Source organism: Amborella trichopoda, chromosome 4 (genome assembly GCF_054954075.1).
Source record: "Amborella trichopoda isolate Santa Cruz 75 chromosome 4, AtrichopodaSantaCruz75HAP2 v2.0, whole genome shotgun sequence".
Lineage (NCBI taxonomy): Eukaryota > Viridiplantae > Streptophyta > Magnoliopsida > Amborellales > Amborellaceae > Amborella > Amborella trichopoda.
Genome location: NC_142339.1, coordinates 34,301,304 through 34,321,795, shown reverse-complemented (window position 1 = coordinate 34,321,795; position 20,492 = coordinate 34,301,304). Strand labels below are relative to the sequence as shown.

At 40.4% G+C, this 20,492-nt stretch overlaps 1 protein-coding gene across 1 annotated transcript in view; it reads left to right on the top strand.

The window, feature by feature from the left end:
* Nucleotides 1–19,057, top strand: part of CEN2 (centrin2) — a 33,442-nt gene extending 14,385 nt beyond the window's left edge. Inside the window, exons 5-7 of the mRNA XM_006837987.4 lie at nucleotides 18,290–18,442; nucleotides 18,520–18,622; nucleotides 18,704–19,057. Coding sequence (XP_006838050.2) covers nucleotides 18,290–18,442; nucleotides 18,520–18,622; nucleotides 18,704–18,768 — 321 coding nt within the window. The 3' untranslated portion in view covers nucleotides 18,769–19,057. The remainder of the gene's footprint in view (nucleotides 1–18,289; nucleotides 18,443–18,519; nucleotides 18,623–18,703) is intronic.
* The last annotated feature ends 1,435 nt before the right edge of the window (nucleotides 19,058–20,492 follow it).

Genomic DNA, 20,492 nt, shown 5'->3' with positions numbered 1-20,492 from the left:
TGTTCTCAAATAAATGATTCACAATTGGTCCCTGAGGATGATTTGGAGCATTTTTTGAGCTCTAGTATTGGTTTGTTTTTAAATTGATCGTGGTGATTACAAATGCTCCGAAATTTTCGGTTAAAAAGAATCACCGTGGAGCTTACAAATTTAAAATGACTTACAAAATCATTTACTGATTGATCCTGAAGAATAAAAGAGCAAAAAATAACAAAACATGACACAAATGAGGATCATTTGTAAAACCTTACAAGGTTCACCCGTTCTCATTCACAAACAAATATCCCGCATCGAAAATGTGGGATAGATGTCGGGGTGCAAACCCTTATGAAAGGGCATAAATGCAGTAAGCAATTTTGACGTTTGTGGTAGTCCTTTAATGGGACGTAGCTAGGCTCACTCGTTCGGCGCCGTTGCATTCCCCTTTATCTATACTTCCAGCCTCACCTCCGAAATGGATTCGGCTCAAGGCAACATCAACAGAATGATGCGTTTGGTTGGATTCAAATTTGATGGATCGAAGGAAGATGTCGAAGCCTTTTTTAGGATCAACTTAGAGTCAAGGTTCAAAGTAAGTCTTAAGCTTTCTAGAGAACTCGCTAAATTATCATGCAGCATCAACTACGACCACGATACAAGGATCTCCATCAGCCCCCCCTCCTCCCCCGTGGCTCCACCTTCTCGAACGACAGCCCACCGTCGCTCGAACAGGCACCACCTCTTTGCGTCCAAACAATGAAATTCATTGTGTGGAACATTCGAGGCCTTGGTTCTTCGATTAAAACCGATGTGGTTAGAGCTTTTTACTTTACCCATGCCCAACTATCTAGGCCTTGGTTGAAACCAAGCTTCCATCCCCTTCCCTTCCTCAAGTTAGACAAGTCTTAAGAAGAAGGCCATGCCAATGGGTGGACGTAGAAACCATTGGGGCTTTCGGCGGCATATGGGTCATCCAGGACCCCTTGTCCCTGTGCCTGATTCGCTTATTGCTCATCTGGGACCCTTCGTCCTGTACTTTGTCTAATTCGCTCATGCGGCCTTCTCGGCTACAGTCTCATTCACGGTCCAAACTCTGACTCCTCTAGGCCATGATTTTGGCAAGAACTCGTTGCAGTAACCGCCTGCCTCCCCAACTGTTGGTGTCTAGGTGGCGACTTCAATGTCACCAGATGGTCATTTGAAAGAAGCAATTCCTTCAATATTACCCCAGCTATGCTCCTTTTTGCCGACTTCATTGCCTGTCAGGAACTCATCGACATTCCCCTCCAAGGGGCAACTTATACTTGGTCAAACCACTCCACCGATTCCCCTTCCTAGTCCAAGTTAGACAAATTCGTGTGTAGTCTCGATTGGGACTCTTCATTTGCTGGCACCCATTTCTTAGTTCTCCCTAAAACAACATTAGACCACAAACCTCTTCTGCTTAATACCCTACCCATCCTTAGGGGCCCTAGACCTTTTCAGTTTGAGCTTGCTTAGCTCGAAGAACCTGATCTTTCATCTCTGATTCTTGCCTGGTGGTCTTCCTTCCCCCCCCCCCCCCCCCCCCTATTACTCAGGGATGGGCAGGATTTCGCCTTAAAAAAAAACTCTCTTCTTAAAAATTCCCTCAAATCATGGCGACTGTCGCTACCTGGTAACTTTCAATCTCAAAAAACCTCCCTCCTAAATTCTATCCAAAGCCTTGACTGTGCAGAAGAATCCTGCCCTCTAACCCAAAATGAAATCATCCAAAGATCCCAAGCTAAAGCAAGCTATTCCAATACGTTGTGCAGAGAAGAAATCCTCTGGGCTCAATGCTCTAAAGTTAGTGGCTCAAAAGCGGGGACCTCAACACCACCTTTTCTCCGTAGGATTGGTAATTGCCGACGTCGAGACAAGTCCATCTCCCAAATTAGTTCTTAGGGAATGGTGGTTGACCAACCTCACCTTATAGAAAACTCTATCCTAGATTACTTTCAAAAGCTTTTCAAAGCCCGAGCCAGTCCAACTCATTATATGCACGACCTTTCTTTCCAATCCATTTCCCCATCTCAAGCAAGTTGGCTAGAGAGGCCATTTGCAATTTCAGAAATTCTTAAGGCTGTTAATGATCTCAGTCATGACCGAACATCGAGCCCCGACGGATTCCCAGTGGCTTTGTTTAAGCATTTTCGGGAGACTGTTCGACCCGACCTTTTTTTCTTTCTTTGCTGAGTTCCACGACATAGGAACCATCCACAAAGTAATGAACGCCACCTTTCTAGCCTTGATTCCCAAAGTGGAAGATGTGGAAGACCTCAAAGATTTTAAGGTCGATTAGCCTCATCAATAGTTCTTATAAAATCCTTTTCGAAGTCCTTGCTTCTAGGCTTAAACCTGTTTTGGATTCTGTTATTTCTCCAACCCAAAGCGCCTTTGTCCAAAACCGTCATATTTTGAACAGAGCTCTAATAGCCCATGAATGTATACATGTGAGATATACGTCCAAAGCTCATGGCCTAGTCATTAAGCTCGACTAGGAAAAGCCCGACAACCATGTCGATTGGGCCCTCCTCGATGACACCATGTCTAGGATGAGATTTGGGGACTGATGTATTCAAGGGTGTATCTGCCAATCATTCTTTTCCATTCTCATTAATGGTATTCTCAAGGTTTTTTACCTTCCTCTAAGGGCCTCAGGCAAGGAGATCCCCTCTTCCCTCCCCCCTTTCCTCTTCATCATCATAGGAGAAGTATTCAGTAGAGCAATCTCCCGTCTCTACCTTAGTGGCCTAGTGCAAGGCTTCAAAGTCAGCAATCTTGACCCCACAGTTTCCCGTCTTCAATACGCCGACGACACCTTGCTGTTCTACGATGCTTCACCCCTTCAAGTTGAAGTCCTTCTCCTCTTCCTGAAGTGCTTCCACTTCGCCACTGGCTTCAAAGTCAACTTGGCAAAGTCTAAACCAAATGAACCCAGACCTTTGCCAATTCTTTGGGGTTGTGGGATTGATTCACTCCCCTCAACTTACGTAGCTACCCCTTTCCTACGGTAAGCCTAAGAAACCCCAATGGAGCCACATAATTGATAAATTTAATAGGAAACTGGCCTCTTCGAAGGGTCGCTATCTCTCCCTGTGGGTAGAAGCACCCTTATTAAATCTACCCTAGCCAATGTCACTATCTTTTAGATGTCTCTCTTCCAAATGCCCATGTCGGTGGCTCAACATCAGGAACATCTTATGCGCAACGTCCTCTGGTCGGGGGACAATGAAACCAAGAAATTTCATCTTATTTTGTGGAATGTAGTATACCAACCTAAAGCCAAAGGGGGCCTGGGGATCCGCAGCCTTCACAAACACAACTTAGCCCTCCTGGGTAAGTGGTGGTGGAGGCTCACCCATCACGGGATCATCTTTGGCACAACGTCCTCCGGCTCAAATACCGACTCTTTGCCTTCCCCTTGTTTCTCCCCTTTAGATCGCCCCATAACTCCTCGGGCGCATGGAAATCCATGTACCGTTGCCACTCCTTGTTTCTCCCCTTTATTCGCCTCTATCCTAGGGATGGTACAAAAACTAGGCTTTGGACAGATCTCTGGATAGGCCATTCCACCCTTGCTTTACCCCAACCTTTTCAACCTCGCCAGGGAACCCCCAGCCTTCATTGCGGACCTTGTCCCATCTTCCCTCCAAGATCATGGAACGCCGATTTCTGCAAAGCCCTTGTGAGGGAGAAATTCCTGACTTCATTAACCTCTCTTCTCTTATTCACCCTTCCTGCCACTCTTTCCCCGGTGAGGACCAAATCATTTAGATCCTTGATCCATTAGGGCAGTTTTCTGTATCCTCCTTCTACCATAACTTAATCCAGCAACCTTCCATCGCCCCATCCAAAGCTGCAACCATAAACAATGCTAGGATCACCTTCATTCTACCTTCTCTACAATTTTTCATGTAGCTTTATCTTTGGGAAAGGACCTTAACAATAGACCAGCTCCAGAAAAAAGGCTTACAAATTCCCAATCGTTGCATTATGTGCAAAGCGGAGAAAGAAACCAATCCCCATTTGTTTATGCGCTGCCCGTTTGCGAGCCTTCTTTGAGAGCATTTGCTCCATCTCTTTGGATGGTCGTGGGTGACTCCACCTTTAGTTCCCTACCTTATCCAGCTAACATCCCGCAGCCCAAATCCGGTGCTCTGTTATGGAAGGCATCAATAGCGGCCACCTTTTTGTCAATTTGGAAAAAACGAAATAATAGGATTTTCAGGGGACAGTACTATCACCCCCTCCAAATGCTGGAATCTATCAAGTCACTGGTTATCTTTTGGGCACCCAACAACAAACTTTTCAATACGTTCTCGGCCTCCGACCTCCTCCTCAATTGTCACACTATCCTTTACCATCGCCCAAGACAGGCGTCTCGTTCGTCCCTCTGGAGACCCCCAGAACTTGGCCAAATGAAATTAAACTTTGACAATTGCTCTCTTGGCAACCCGGGTCCCACAGGTATTGGGGGTATTTTCAGAAACAACTTGGGCACTGCAGATGCCACCATGGGCACAGCAGATGCCACCATGGTGGAAGCCTGTGCCCTTTTGGAAAGCCTGTGCCCTTTCAGAAACAACTTGGGCACAGCAGATGCCACCATGGTGGAAGCCTGTGCCCTTTTGGAATGCCTGAAATTTTTCAACCTTGAATGGAGCTTTGTTCTAATTGTGGAAGGGGACTCCAAAAATGTCATCACTTGGGCCTCCCAAGAGGCACCCCTCCTCTGGAGGCTTTGGTCCATTTTTTATGAGATATTCGACATTTGCAGGTATACTCAAGTTTCATGAACTCATATCTGGAGGGAGGCCAATCAAGCGGCCAACAGCCTAGCTGAACAAGGAGCCTCGCTGCCTACGCCTTTACCTCTTCAATTGGGACTTTCCTTTTTGCTCAGTTCCTTTTTAATATATTGTGGTAGTAGTGGTTGTAACTCTTTTTCTTCTTTTCATGTACAACACAACACCTGCGTATGTGCGTTTTTGTATTGTAGTCTCTCTTACTCTTAATACAATGTCAGCAGTTAAAAAAGAAAATTGAAAATGAAAAATGTATATGTGAATTTGGGCTGGTTCGTTTATGGAACCGGCCGGTTCTCTCATAGAAGTAGCCGGTTCTTTGACAAACCAGTCGGTTCTAGGGGAAATTGGCGGGATCCTGATATTTAATGGATTGGCATGACTGATTCCTGATCCGAATCAGCATGTTTCGATCTAGATCACCAATTTTTAAAACACTGATTGCAATGTTATGTTGTATCTGCTGCACCTTCCATGGAACCTGATCTCTAATGAGACTTTTTTGTGGCTCTTTCTTGAAGGAACATTTTGGGGTTTGCCTCAACCAGCTTGTATGATGTACTCCTTTGGGCTTACGGTGTTACCTTTTTTGAATCTTAAGTGGAAACTATTTTTGTGCGAGTTTTTGTTCATTAACTTGGCATCATGTCTTCTAAAGTCCATCTTGTAGGCTATTATCATTTGGCCAATACCCAGCTACTGGTCTAACCGTTTGCAGTGGGTGTAGTCTTTTGACCCCCTTAATGCGGTATTGTTATGTCTCTTATGCATAGGCCTTGGCATGTTAGTTTAGCGGAGTTTCCATCTGGATGTCATATCTAGACAGAATTGCTTTGCAAGACTCGTAGAAAACATCACACGCTACTCTCCTTCAGTGGTTTTCATTTTCTCTACAGCATCAAGTAAAGCCTTAAGCATGCTTCTTTGATTTGTGATTTACCTCTATTTGTTGATTGGTACCACCTCCACCCTCACTATGAGCCCTTCTCACAGTTTCAATAATGTTGCATTTCTATGTTTGTCCTAAATATGATTGCTGTGTTCATTAATAGGACATCAATACCTTGATATTACAGTATACTCCATATTCCATGTTCAAGTCCCAACTGGCTTGTTTTAAAGTACATTATCTGATCTACCATTACGAATGCCATGTGCTTTGTTTCTATACAAGAAAACTCCATAAATAAGTGTTTCTTGCTACACATTGGAACAACACTTAGTCACCACAGGACGTACTTTACATTTGGAGAGAGCCTTTTCTTCCGAGTCCCATGATCTCTAGTGAGTCTTTTCTGTGACTTCTGCCTGAAGCTACTCTTTTTAGGGTTTGCGGCATCTGGCTTGTATGAGGGACTTCTTTGAGCGTCTGGTCTTACCTTATTTGAATCTCAATTAATGGAAGCCATTTGCCTTTGAGTTTGATTCACTTGCCTTAATGTCTTCTGTAGTCCATTTTATGAGCTGTATCACTTGCCGTAATGTCTGCAATGGCTATGGCTTTTTGACCCCCTTAATGCAATATTCTGATTTCTCTTATATACAGGCCTTGGCATGTCGTCTTAGATGAGTTTCATCTGGCTGTCATATTATTGCAAAAATTAATGTGCAACACTTGGAGTCAACATCACAAATACTCTCCTTCAGTGCTTTTCATTTCTCTACCATATCGAGTAAAGCCATGAGCATGCTTCCTTGATTTGCAAAGAGACCCTTCATTTACCTCTATTTGTTGGTTGGTACCATCTCGACCCTCATTGTGAGTTCCTTACAGATTGAACAACGCTGTATTTCTGTGTTTTGCCTTGAGGTGGGCCAAGGTTCCAGCCCTCTCACCTAAGACTAGGTGGGCCCTTCGGCAGGGGGGCCTCGAGGTGCCCGCCTAGGTGGCCGGCTAGCCAGTGATTCACCTTGGCTCTTGCTTCTTCTTGCCCCTGTCTCTCTCTCTCCCCACCTTTTCCCTCTCTCTCTTCTCCCCCATAACATTCTCTCTTTTCATCTAACAAAATATATTTACAGTACATCATTACAATGCCAATGTTAGAAAACCCTACTCCCAAAGTTTTGATTTTTTTTTGAGTAAGTTAACTGTTGTATTGATAGAGTAGAAGGTACAAAATTGGACCACCTGGGAGAACCAGGGATTATATACAGCAAAAAAAGGTTACCCTCTGAGAGGGAGCTTTGTACAAAAACCCCTGGAGAGAGGGTAAAGAAAAGAAGGAAAAAACAGAAGGAAAGGGAAGGGGAACCCCTTCAGGCTATTTGGTTGAATTTGCAAAAAATGCTCAGCCTGTAGCGTTTGTTGCACCCACCTTGGCGAAAGAGTCTGCTATGGAGTTGCTCTCACGGTATATATGTCTTCAGGTAATCATGAGTTCTCTGCTCACATGAGATATTTTGTTAAAAATGTGAATCAGGGGACAGGGGCAGGTGGCCGAACTAGAAACCCAAGAAATGACATTGTTGGAGTCCCCTTCAACTGGTAGTGATTGGCCCCAAGAATTGTTGAACAGTTTGAGGCCCTCAAGCAAAGCTGTAGCTTTTGTAGTTTGGGAATCTGAGTGAACCTTTGAACTTTGAGAAGGAAGCCAAGGTTGACCCTTCATTGTCTCTAAAAAGACCGATACCTAAGGTCCCTGGGTTGCCTAATGAGCAACCATCGAAGTTGAGTTTTACATGGCTGGGCTCGGGAGGCAACTACAACGAGGTTCACGGAGTGCTATGGTGGAGTATAAGAGGAGGTCATCCGGTGCAAGTAGAATGCCGAAGGGGGAAACCGCTTGTGATTAGTCGCCCAAAAGGTCACTGCAACTTTGATCTTGTCAAACAAGGCAGCAGTGGTTAGGGCTGAGAATTTACCCAGTTTGGATCTGAAAACCAAATTTCGGACCCTATCCGGATCCGGATATGGATCCAAGATTTGGATTTGAAGGGTCGGATTTGGATCCAAATAGTAATTCGAATCGGATCTGGATACAGGTGGATCCGATCGTGATGCGACCCAGTTATTCAAATATTGTATAGTATTTTATGTATATACATATATGTTATATAGTATTTTTTTGTTACAAGACCGGGTCCGGATCCTAATCCGGGTCTCATGTATACTTTTCATATTTGGATCTGTATCTCGATGGTTTTGGACCCAATCCGACCCATTCTTAGACCTAGCAATGGTGGAGTACTGTCTGCGAAAGATACAATTGTTACATTCTATCCAAATCTCCCAAATGAGGGCTGTCATGGAAGCCTTCCACACAAGGTTTGCAAAATAGAACCGAAACGGTTAACCAGACATGGGGCTGGGAGCGGTTTGAACCGGAACTGGACTAACCGGTAGAGTAGATTTTTTTTTTTTTTTTTTTTAAATGGGTCAAAATCCCCAAACCTTTTTTTTAAAAAAAAATTGAAAAACTTAGATTAAGTGTATACTATCATATTACATGCATTTATCTTACAAAAACAAATTTGAAACAACTTTTTATATAAATTAGTATTTGAATACTATGGAGATATGCAAGACAATTTATACTTGAGGCGTAAAAAAATGATCCACGATTATAGGAATGAGGAGCAGACCTTGAATCGATGAGAATTAAGGAGCAAAACAACATCATTATATGAACAAAAAAACAAAAAATTAGTAAGAGAAAATAGTGAAGCACTACTAATCATCCATGAAAAAGAAAAGCAAAGTTGGCCATTGATAAATCATTCCCCTAAATTATCATGACCATGTATCAATAAATAGCCTTCATAACCAGAAAATAATTACCTCGACAACAAAGATATTCAAGAACAACTGTGAGATGAAAATGATAAGAGCGAAACAAACAAACCTACCTCTATGTGTACTTATGACTTGAAAACCAAGCAATGTGAGCCCCAACTTTCTCTGCAAAATGCAAACCTTCCATGGTTTGTGCTATTTAAATGGGGAACTAACCTGTTTTGAAGTGAATAAAAAAATGAACCTATTTTTCCCCAGAATTTGTGCCTTTCGTAGACATGCAACTTAAAGTGTAGAATTAAGATGAAAAAAAGAATTATACAAGATTGCAACTTTAATATGAAAAACATATTTTTATGAAAAACTATATAACATTAAAAACATTCCAACAAGCTCACCAAAAATAGATAACATTGAAAAGAAAGAATATATATATTTTTATCTCATATTCATCACAAAAAACATATTTTTATAAAAAAAATCCAACAAGCTCACCAAAAATATATAACATTAAAAAAGCGTAATTTGATTGAAAAACAATTTTTTTTTAAGAAACCCTAAAATCGAGCCAAAACCATCAAGAACACAAAATTTAGAGTCCAAATCAACCCCCAATCTTCCCTTTTTTGAACAAATTGACATGGGGATATGATAGATACTTCCATTACAATTCAAATGCCCCAAATTTCATGAAGATCAATTGAGATTGTTCTTCACAAAATGGCGGATTTTTCACTTCACAAAAATTTCAAGAAAAAAACGCGGCAAAAAAAAATCGATATAAAAATATTTAATCAATAATAAATCAACATACCTAGTTTATTTGATAGATGAAACCTTGATGTTCAAAATGCACTGATCAATTTGATAAAAAACGATCAATTGATCGATCATAAATCAATTTTTTTGGATAAAAAACAGTTATTCGAGCAGCAGCACTTCCGGCCCAAAAAAACCTCCAATCTTCATCGTTTTGGATAAATTGAAATATGGAAACGTTTAAGGCTTCAATAATGAATCAAAGCCCGTCATTTTTGCAAAAGAACCACCGGTTCAAGGGCTAGCCGACCCGTTTTTGTACCCATTTTTTTTTGAGCTTACCATCTTACAAGTAGACCACCACAACCGGCCTTAACCGGAGTCGCCACCCCGCCGGTAGCGATCTACCCGGCTGGTTCCGGTTCTAACCGGCCGGTTTTGAGAACATTGCTTCCATAGTAGGATGCTTGAAGAGTCCTAGGGATAGGGGTGAAGGGAGGAGAAGAGGAGGGGTATGTTACTAAGAGTCACCCGATTGGAATAGTTGAAGTAAGGCTCCCCACAAGGAATGAGCTAAAGGGCAGTGTATGAAAAGATGAGGGTTTGTTTCCTCAGCTTCTTGGCACATGACACAGTGATTGGGTAATGACATGCCTCTCTTTTGTAGTTGATCATCTTTTAATGTTCTCAGTGAAAGTGCAATCCAGTTAAATAGTTGGATCTTGGGGGGAGTGAAGGAGGTCCACGCTTTAGCCACGATGGAGAAAGGAGCGTGGGGGAAGGTTGGTGGTTCAGTTAGTTTTTAGTAAAAAGAGGCAACTGAGAATGTCCCTGAGGGGGAAGGGCACCAAATTATCTTGTCTTCGCCAAAGGGAGAAATGAAAAGGGAAGTAAGGACTGGGGAGAGGTCTAGGAATTCCTGGAATTCGAGGTCTGAGGGTGGTCTATGAAGGTTGGGGCTTCAAGTTCTAACAGAATTTTGTAAGGGGAAGTGGTCTAACCAAATTTTGTAAGGGGAAATGTTCTTCAAATGAAGCTTGTCAATGGAGAGCTAGTAGGAATAGGGCTGGATAGAGAACTTTGAAAGGGGTTTGATTAAGCCAAGGTTCTTGCCAAAATCTAATTCTAGATCCCCTCCTAGGATGGAATCTAATATTGCCTTTGAAGAGTTTGAGGACACTGAGAAGGGCCTTCCACATACCTGAGGCTCTGCCATTAGGCCGACATTCCAGTAGCCAGAAATCTTGGTCTAGGTGATATTTGTGGATAATGACTTGCTTCCATAGATGGCCCTTTTGAGTGGCGAAGCGCCACCACCACTTACCCAGTATAACAAGATTAGTTTTTCTGATGCTTCAGATCCCTAGACATCCTCGATGACGAGGTTGGCAAATTTTGTCCTAGGAGATCAAGTGAAACCTATGGCTGATGTTGTCACCTGCCCTCAAGAAATTTCGCATACTGTTCGAGGCGAGAACTAATGGACACGGGCATATGGAAGAGAGACATCTGGTACACAGGTGCATTAGAAAGGGTAGCCTTGATTAAGGTAGCTCTGCCTGCCGGGGACAGAAAGTGGCCCTTCCATGTGGCAAACTTTCTGTCGAACTTATCTATGATGTGTGCCCAAATTTAGAACCTGTCTTAGATAGGAGAGAACCACGGGTGAGAGAATCTCATTAAAATTCAAACAATATTTCCAAAGAGTCTGAAAATTACATCTATTCCCCCTCCCCTAAAATTTAGAATTTCAGAATCAATGCATATTACGAGCATTCATGGTTTTGGGAGTAAGGTTTTCTAACATCATCACTAAAATCCTCCCCTTGTCTTTGGGGCATTTCAATCATAAGGTATCTGCCAAGGCGGCACGTTCTGCGTTCTTAAATCGTGGCTGCCTGGGTGGTGCCTTCCGCATTCTTAAACATTGGTACTAGAGTTGATCGCTGTATTCATTAATTAGGAGATCATTATTTCACTGCAGATCTGAGTATTCATATTCCTGGTTCCAAGTAAGTCAAAACTAGTTTGATTTAAAATACATTTCCTGATCTACCATTGCTTATGCCCTGTGCTTTGCTTCACAAGATGAAAACTCCACGAATGAACGTTTCTTGCTATACCCGGAAACAACACTTAAGCCTCTATGGGAAGTGCTGTTGATTATTGAGCACCATGTATTGACCTGCCATTTGGCATTAGATGTTGTCTTACATTGAATGCTCCCTGTATTCACATACATTCATGTATTCTCATCTCATGTGTGTTGCTCGAGTGGTATTATTCTTATGAATTCATCATGAAGTAGTAGCTTCAAGGAAGATGGATAAGTTGACTAATCACCAGTTTACACACATGGAGTATATCTGTGATTGGTCTTTTCTAGATGAGCAGTTATCTGCAAAGTTTGCATTGACTTTGGTTTACACCCTTCTGTGGTCACTGTATCCTCAACATATGCTTTACCACAATCATCTCTTAGCCTTGTCCAAAGAGTACATGATTCTTTGAATTAATTTGCTGTGTATAAAACTCGTGATATTCATACCTGCCACATGCGATTCTCTCTAGAAATACACCTCTAAAACTTTATTTTTCAGTGGTTCTATTGCAAATTTCTCTTACAATCTCGATTGGTTGTACATCAACTGATGTTTAAATGCATGTCCGTCGAAAAAAGAAATAAATAATGAAGCAAATCCATGTACACAGTGATTTAAAAAGCAGACTGCCCAGCGCTTGGGCGGTCGCCTAGGCGGTCCAGAAGGCTTGAGTGCATTGCCCTGGCCTAGGTGGCAAAAAAAGGCGGAAATCCCTAAGCGCCCAGGAACCCAACTAGGTGGGCGCCCAGCCTTGGGCGGCTGCTCAAGGCTTGTGCCTTGCCTAGAGGCGGAAAAGCCACTTGTTGAGGGCATTGTTTATCCTTTTTTTAATACTAAAAGGGCAAAATTGTGGGTTTTAGGTTCATTTGAAACCTAAAACCCATTAGAGCCTATTTTAGAGAGAGAAAAACCCCAAAAAACTAGTTTTTTGTGATTTCCATAGGATCGAAGGGTTTCTCAAAGTTAGAAGAAATTGATCTAAACATTATCCTTTGATATTACATTTAATTTTGGATGTTTTATAAATCCAGTGGAGGGTTTTTTAGAAGATTTTGAGACCTTAGGAACATCTTAGAGGTGGAGTTCGAGCAATCAAAGTTAGTGATTTTTTTTTTATTGATTGTATAAGTTGTATTTTTTTGGGATGCGTTGTTCAGGATCTAATCGATGTGGTGATCAGGGTTGGAAATATGACTACAAGGCAAATCCTTTAGATAAAAATTGCGTAAGATGCAAGTTTTGTGAAAAGGATACAAAAGGGGATATAAATATAAACTGGTTCAAGAAATATCTTACCGATATCAAGGGTGATTTTGCCCCCATGTAAAAAAGCTATTGATGCTGTTAAAGATGAGATAAACAATTTTTTGAGTCTTGTAATAATGAAAAAAGATGAAAAATATGCATCCATAGCAGAGATTAAGTCTGGGGTTCTCAGTTTTGATGATGATGACAGTGATGGGGACGGGAAGGGATGTTAAGAGGTAGAACAACAACAATCCATTATTAGGGGGAAGGGAAAGGGAGTTGTAATTGCTTTTGAGAGTTTGGGGCCTAAGAAGCCTCGGGTTAGAGGTCCTATGGATTACTTTTTGCCCCGGCCTGACCCAGAGGTTGCAGGAGACAAAACAAAGAAACTAACCACCATTGAAAATAGAATCAAGAAGGAAGAGAGAGATATAACTGCTTTTTATGTGCTACATGGTTTTATGAGGCGAGCATTCGTTTCAATACTGCTCGTCTAAGCAGCTTCTATGCTTTGGTAGAGGCAATTGGCCAATTTGGTCATGGGATGAACCCCCAACCCTATATGAGCTTTCAGAGCCTCTTTTGAAAAAAGTGGTGAGTGTCACAAAGGATGTTGTTGCAGTTCAGAAAGATGCATGGGCTCAGTATGGAGTTTCTATTATGACTGATGTTTGGAGTGATAGGAAGAGAAGAAGGCAGATGAATTTGTTGGTGAATTGTCCTTTAGGGACCCTTTTCCCTTTTTTAGGTCTATTGATGCTGCTGAACATAGCCATTATGCCTTACATACTCCAAGTTATAGAGAGGGGAATCAAGGAGGTTGGGGAGCAGCTTGTTATATAGGTTGTCACAAACATTGCTGCTAATTTGTTGCGCATAGCTTACCTTAGAATCTTTTGGACACCATGTGCAGCACATTGAATAGACTTCATGCTTGAGGCTCTTGGCAGTTTAAGTGAAATTTTAGGTGTAGTGAAGAAGGCAAAGTCAGTTACGAATTTTATTTATAGCCACACTTTCACCCTCAACATGATGCGTAGATTTATAATGAAGAAAGAGATTGTGAGGCCTGAGGTCATGAGATTTGCGACCTGGTACTTATGCTTCGATGGCATACATTCGAGGAGAGTCCAATTGAGGCCAAGGTTTCAAAAAGCGATCTACTCGGCGCTTAGGCGCCCGCCTAGGCAGCTTGAACCAAAAAACCGCATGCCTACACGGGCGGTTGTACCTGGGCGGGTGCTCTGGCAGGATAGGCGGGCGCTTAGCGCCCAGTTCTAGGGGAGCGCCCAAGGCCGTAAGGCGTTTTTCGATTTTTAAATTCGCCCAAAAGGGCAAAGGGGGTCATTTTGACCCCCAAGTTTGTATAAAAATGTTATGGGGTTGATTTTTGAACCCCCAAAGTGAAAAAAAAAAGAAACCCTCAATCTCTAAATTGGTGCTAAGGATTTACATCACAGGGAGCTTGAGGTTCTGGGCGCCCGCCTAGGCAGTAGGCGCCAAGCAGACTGCCTAGCGTTTTTTGAAACCTTGGTTGAGGCAGAAGGTGATAGATATTATCCTTTCTAAGGATTTTTGGCGAGGCGTGAAGTGTGCTCTTAAGGTATTTTTTCCTCTTGTCAAAGTCCTTTGCATGGTTGATAATGACAAGGCTTTTATGGGCTGAGGTTATAAAGAGATGCAAGAGAGAGATAACCCAAAATTCAGATGATGATGAGAGCCGCTATAAGCCTGTTTGGGAGATTATTAATGAGAAGTGGGATAGGCAGCTACATCCATTGCATGCAGCGGGTTATTATTTGAACCTAACTTTTTTTTATATTGATAGAGATATACGCACAAATGACCCAATTATGACTGGATTTAATAAGTGTGTAGATGTGCTAGTCCTTGATCTAGATATCCAAGATATTAAATGTGCCGATGAGCTAATAAATTACAAGTACGCATTAAATTTTTTGGGAGTCCAATGGTGATGAAGCAAAGGATCAAAATTGATCCAGGTAATAATATTTTTAAGTTCATCAAGTTCAAGTATCAAGTTTGAAGTTTCATTTCTATAATTCTATTATTTATTTATGAATCTATTCTATATCATTGCAACCAATTAGTGGAGCCAACATGGGTGTAGCGCTCCAAATTTACAAAAGTTGGCCATTCGAATCTTAAACCTAACCACTGCCTCGTCCAGTTGTGAGCGGAAGTGGAGTACTTTTGAATGGGTAATTTGTATTAGTAATTTAGTACTTTAGTAATTATTAGTTTTGTAGTATTACTATTATATATTTAATTATTTATATTAATTAGTTTCATTTGATTTTGTTAGATTAATACAAAGAAAAGGAACAAGCTTGAATCAAATAGGCTCAATAATCTAGTCTATGTCAAGTATAATCGATTCTTGAAAGCTAGGTTTTCTAAGAGAGATAGAGAGACCCCATCAGATCAAAAAATATGAACAATGCTATGGAGTGATTGGTTGACGATGATTAGGTTGAGGCGCATGAAGGATTGACATGGGATATGATCATGGATGCCTCAGGGACATCAGTTAACCCTCCTAGGGCCACTAGATCTTCTTCCTAGAGGACGAAGGTGGAGGAAGAGGCGGAAGCAGAGGCAGATTCATAAGAGATAGAGGAGGACGACTATTATGTCAAGGAGGGAGACGATGACGATGATGATTGCATCGACTCCGATGCATATGATACAAATGCAGCTGACCCTACTTTTTCTGATGATGAATGATGAATGATGATCGATGATTCTTTTAAGTCTTCAAGTATTTCTTTCATTTTTGTTTTCCTCTTCTTGGTTATGTAATGTAATTGTGGATAGTGGATTTGTGGTTCCACTGGTTTGGTATTTGGTAACCTTGGTAATTTTGTTGGTAAATTTTAAGTTTTAACTATGCGTGGAATGTGGATTGTGGAGTGTGGGCTATCAAATAGACTATGGATAATTCATAATTGGATATGGACTTATGGTTAAGGTCTTATGAAGTGTGTGCTCATATGTGTTGTGCGGTATACTTTTGAATTTTGATGTGCCCTAAATCCCTAATTCTTATGTTTTGTACAGTTATACTTATACTGTTAGAGACTATAGAGACATTTTTCTTTCTACTGAGCCCCCCAGGTTTTGGGCGCCCACTTGGGCACCAGGCAGCCTGGACCCCCCAGGCTGCCTAGGACCCTCCTAACGCTTTTTGAAATACTCCATGTACATAATAAAATGTTTTTATTTTCAGGGGGAAAAGCTGCTTAACTATTGATCAATCAAAAAAGAAAATTATGAATGCAATGGTATCATCCTTGCATAAAAGACTACCAGTCGTGGGAGTTATGTATCAAGTACTACTTTGGTTTTCCAAATTTTCTCAATAGTGTGGATTCTCAGAGTAGTGGGGGCAGGTGGGGGAAGATGATCAGAAGCATGTGAATGCTCGTATTTAGGAGTGGGATATGAACCAGAAAATGAATGGGGTGTTAAAGGGTCCGTGACATCATCATTTTAAAGAGAGAGTGATACCCTAATAGGAAAATCGTGACATCCTCATTTTAAAGAGAGAGTGATACCCTAACAGGAAAATGTTGCAACAAAGTGCAACATTGCTGAAATTCAGGTTCTTTGGCGGTTACTAGGATTGCCCAACTTTGTGGTGATCCTTGGGATCCCATTTGCCCTGAGGGGGATCATAGGTAGATACCACTCCCATATGGAGAACATGATCTCAATCCCTCAGGGATTGATCAATATTACTGACACTCATGTTAGATATATCTTTTAAAAAGTAACAAGTCTTAAATGCGCATCAATAAAAAATAAAAAAATTATGTTGCAAAATCATATTTGTATATAAGGGAAAAAATATGCTTTTTATTCACATCTATCACATAAAGAAAATCTTAAATGCATGTCAGTCGAAGAAAGAAACAAATAATGATGCAAATCCATGTACATAATAAAAATATTTTTCTTTTCAAGGGAAAAGCTGCTTAACTATTGATCCATCAAAAACGAAAACGATGAATGCAATGGTATCATACTTGCATTAAAGACAGGATGGTGTGTTGACGTTTAGGAAATTTGGATGACAATTCATATCTCTGACCTCTCGCTATCTCTTTATCTCTTTATATTTATTCTTGATCTATGGTTTAGATCCCTTTTTAAATTATAGTGGTTTGTGCAGGACTTCTATATGATAAGACTTGACTAGATAAATATGAGTCTTAAAATTTACTTAATTCAGTAAAATAACCATGCTCCTAAAATATGTACTATCTAATGCAATTTATAAAAAGTGTGTATTTTTTTTTTTTTTAATATATATATTTATTGTAAGAGCACTCCTTTGACACTTCCAAACTAGGGAACTTCTTGCTACCTATGATCCCCTGCTTCTAAACCCTCCAACTCTAACATGGAAACCTAGTTTCCTGTATCTAACTTAGGATGCTGAATTAGATAAGTACTCTTAAAGAAAAGAAGTTGAGGATCCACATATCCAGTGCTTCGACATGTTATTGATAAGTTCTGAGATTTAGAAAAGCCTTTGGTGTGTTGATCATGATACGTGCTGTTTTTTGAAAATGTTGATTTTGTACTAAAAGTAAAAGTTTGTACTTGTTACAAAAAATAGGCTATCCACATATTGGGAGCTCTAGTGGGTACTGTTGTAACTTTTTAAGATTTGGTTAAACAATGGGTAGTAAAGACTCTTGAAGGGCCGACTTTCTTTACATTTCACTATTACTTCAACTAGAAACCAGAGACTTGAGGATTGTCCTTTTAATGATGGGAGCAGTATTGTGTGGATTCATTCCTTTGGAACACGTTGGTAATCCCTAATTGCATTGTTGCAATCATTGCAATTTAGCAAGCAGTTCAAAACCACAATATCCCTAGAAACTCTGGTTGAATGAGATGTAAACCAAATCTAGGAAATGTATAGACAAAGCAAACCTAAATATTTAGCAGGAGGGAGGGAGTAAGACTGCTAATTAGAGTTGGCCCTGAAAAACTAGAGACAAGGACACATTTAATGTGGCCTAACGGCCGGTCTAGGGCCAGGCCACCACAGCATGAGGGCCTGGCTGGAGCCCTGGGCCAGGGCCACAACAGGCCATGTCCTTTTTTATTTTCTTTGAGTCTTAGGGCTGGCCCTAACCAGGCCAAGGCCGGGCCTGAGCAAAGGCCGATTCAGTCCCTGCTCAGACAACCCTATTTGAACCATAGGCAGGGTTTGGGCCTGGCATGGTTTAAAAAACTTGGGCCCCATCCTAGCTATAAATATTCAGGCCTGGCCTAGCCCAGACCTACGTGTTGGCAGTTTCTAGGAGAGCAGGAGGCAACCAAAACCCAAATAAAGAATAGAAGAGAGAGAAACATGTGGCAATGCTCTACTCAGGGGAAAAGTGTTCGTCTCCCAATAGTTTGTGTTTTATTTTTCTGAAAATTCATCCCCTTATCAAATTGACAAATAACGTTCCCTTGTTTCAAGTTGGTTTTTGAGTCTCGACAGTCTTAACCCAAACATCAATTAACTCTGCCTTCACTTCCAATTCTGTAATCAGGTCTTGTTTAATATTTTCTCAGGAACCAAATCACATGCTAATATGATAATGTTATTGCAGCAAATCAAGCAGATGATTGCAGATGTTGACAAAGATGGGAGTGGTGCTATTGACTTTGATGAATTCGTGCACATGATGACAGCTAAAATGGGAGAGAGGGACACCAAGGAAGAGCTCATGAAGGCTTTCAGCATCATTGATCAAGATAAGAATGTAATATTGTGACTATGCTCTTTCTTACATTTTCTTTTGTTTTCTAGAATTTCTTTAACTTTTGGACGTTGGTTCAGGGCAAGATATCTGTGCTGGACATTCAACGGTGTGCAAAGGAGTTGGGTGAGAAGTTCACCGTTGCTGAGATTCAAGAGATGATTGAAGAGGCTGACCGAAATGGTAAGCAACTGTAAGCTGTTGATGGCATTAGAGTCCTCAATTTATGGCTTACATTGATCTGTTTGCACGTGATCTTTGCAGGCGATGGGGAAGTTGATACAGATGAATTTGTCAGGATGATGAGAAGAACAAACTACGCCTATTGAAGAAAACTATGGGATAGTATTAGTCGTATAATTTGTGTTTGTTTTATCCATCATCCGAGGATTAGCTTCTAACTTCTGATTATTTAACTGTCCATGATGGGACTTCCAAATCTGAAAATTACCTACTTGGAGGATCTATAGATATTTATGTTGAGGTCTCAAGTATGTTCCTAGAAAGACGAAAGGATGATGTATATAGGCAGCATCATCTATGTATGAAGGGGCTTGGGTGGATATGTATATCTCAACAAAGTTATATTAAGAATGTGTACTCTGATAGTACTTATTAGATGGGCATGTTGTGACATGGAAATTTGCCTACTAAAGTCAATTATAGTTGTGGAGGGATCATATGCATATTTAACTTGTGGATTGTCCATTTTAACAAGTGAAAAATCTTAAAAGCCTACTAACCAAGTGAAAAGTCTTTAAAGCTTATTCCGTAAGAGAGCATCTTAGTAGTTTCATTGTCTATATTCCCCCTTTTAGAGTGTACAGTCGATATCTGAGGAAGTCAATTGGTTTATCAAATGGGCAATATATGCATTATGAATGCGGTGTTATAATAAGGCCACCCATCAAGCATTTAGGAGGCAACTGTGTTGTTAGCATTGTTTGCTATTTTCTGTTATTTTTTTCTTCCGTATTGATTGATCAGCATGGTTCACCTTCCTGTGAGTTCTAAGCTTTCTGGAAATTCAAACAGCTATCAGGGATCAGAAAATGGGGTTTTGAGTGCCTCTCTCAAAATTTGAGAACAATAACCTTGTCATTGTTATTATGTAGGCGGATTTGCCGTGACGAACATGAAACTATCCGGAATTATTCAAGAGACTGTGAGTGAGTTTGGGATGACTGTAGACGTTGCCATTGGATTCAGGAGGTCAAGGATGCCTGAATACCACGTTGTGGTTACAGAAAGGTGTGGGGGAGAAAGAAAGGGTTATAAAGTAATTTTTAAAACAACGGTCACTGTAATACGTTTTGAGCATTGGCTTTTGAAGGGTGCAGGAGAGAGGGTAAAATCTTAGGGCCTGTTTGGATAGGAAGAAATTTGAAATCTTAGATATTAGAAATCCAAGGAAATCTATGGATTTTTAATATGAAGGATTTTTGTCATGGATTCCTCAAATCTTTTGTTTGGATAAATTTTACAAAATTCATGGATTTTTTGTAATCACTTCTATGTCCATTGTTTGGTACCAAAACTTGATACAATTTCTCTCTCTAAAATTTTTATATGCTTTCTCTTTCTAAAATTCAAAATTTGGGATAGTGTATCTATAAAAATTTTGAGGTAGTTTCTCTATCTAAAATTTGATATAGTTTGTTTTTCTAAAATTTAATATACTTTCTATCTAAAATTTAAAATTTGTCTATTTAAAAATTGAGATAATTTCTCTCTCTAAAATTTTTGGTGTTTTACTCTCTAAAATTTAATATAGTTTTTCTTTGTAAAATTTTAAGATACTCTCTCTAAAACTTAAAACTTGAGATAGTTCCCCTCTTCAATAATTTTGAAATAGTTTCTCTCTAAACATTTTTTTAGTTTCTCTCTCTAAAATATGGTATAGTTTTTCTCGTAAATTTTAAGATACTTTCTCTTTCTAAAAGTTAAATTTTGAAATAATTTCTCTCTAAAATTTTTGCGATAGTTCTTTTTTCTAAAAAAATTTATGTACTTTCTCTCTTTAAAATTTGACGTAGTTACTCTCTCTTAAATT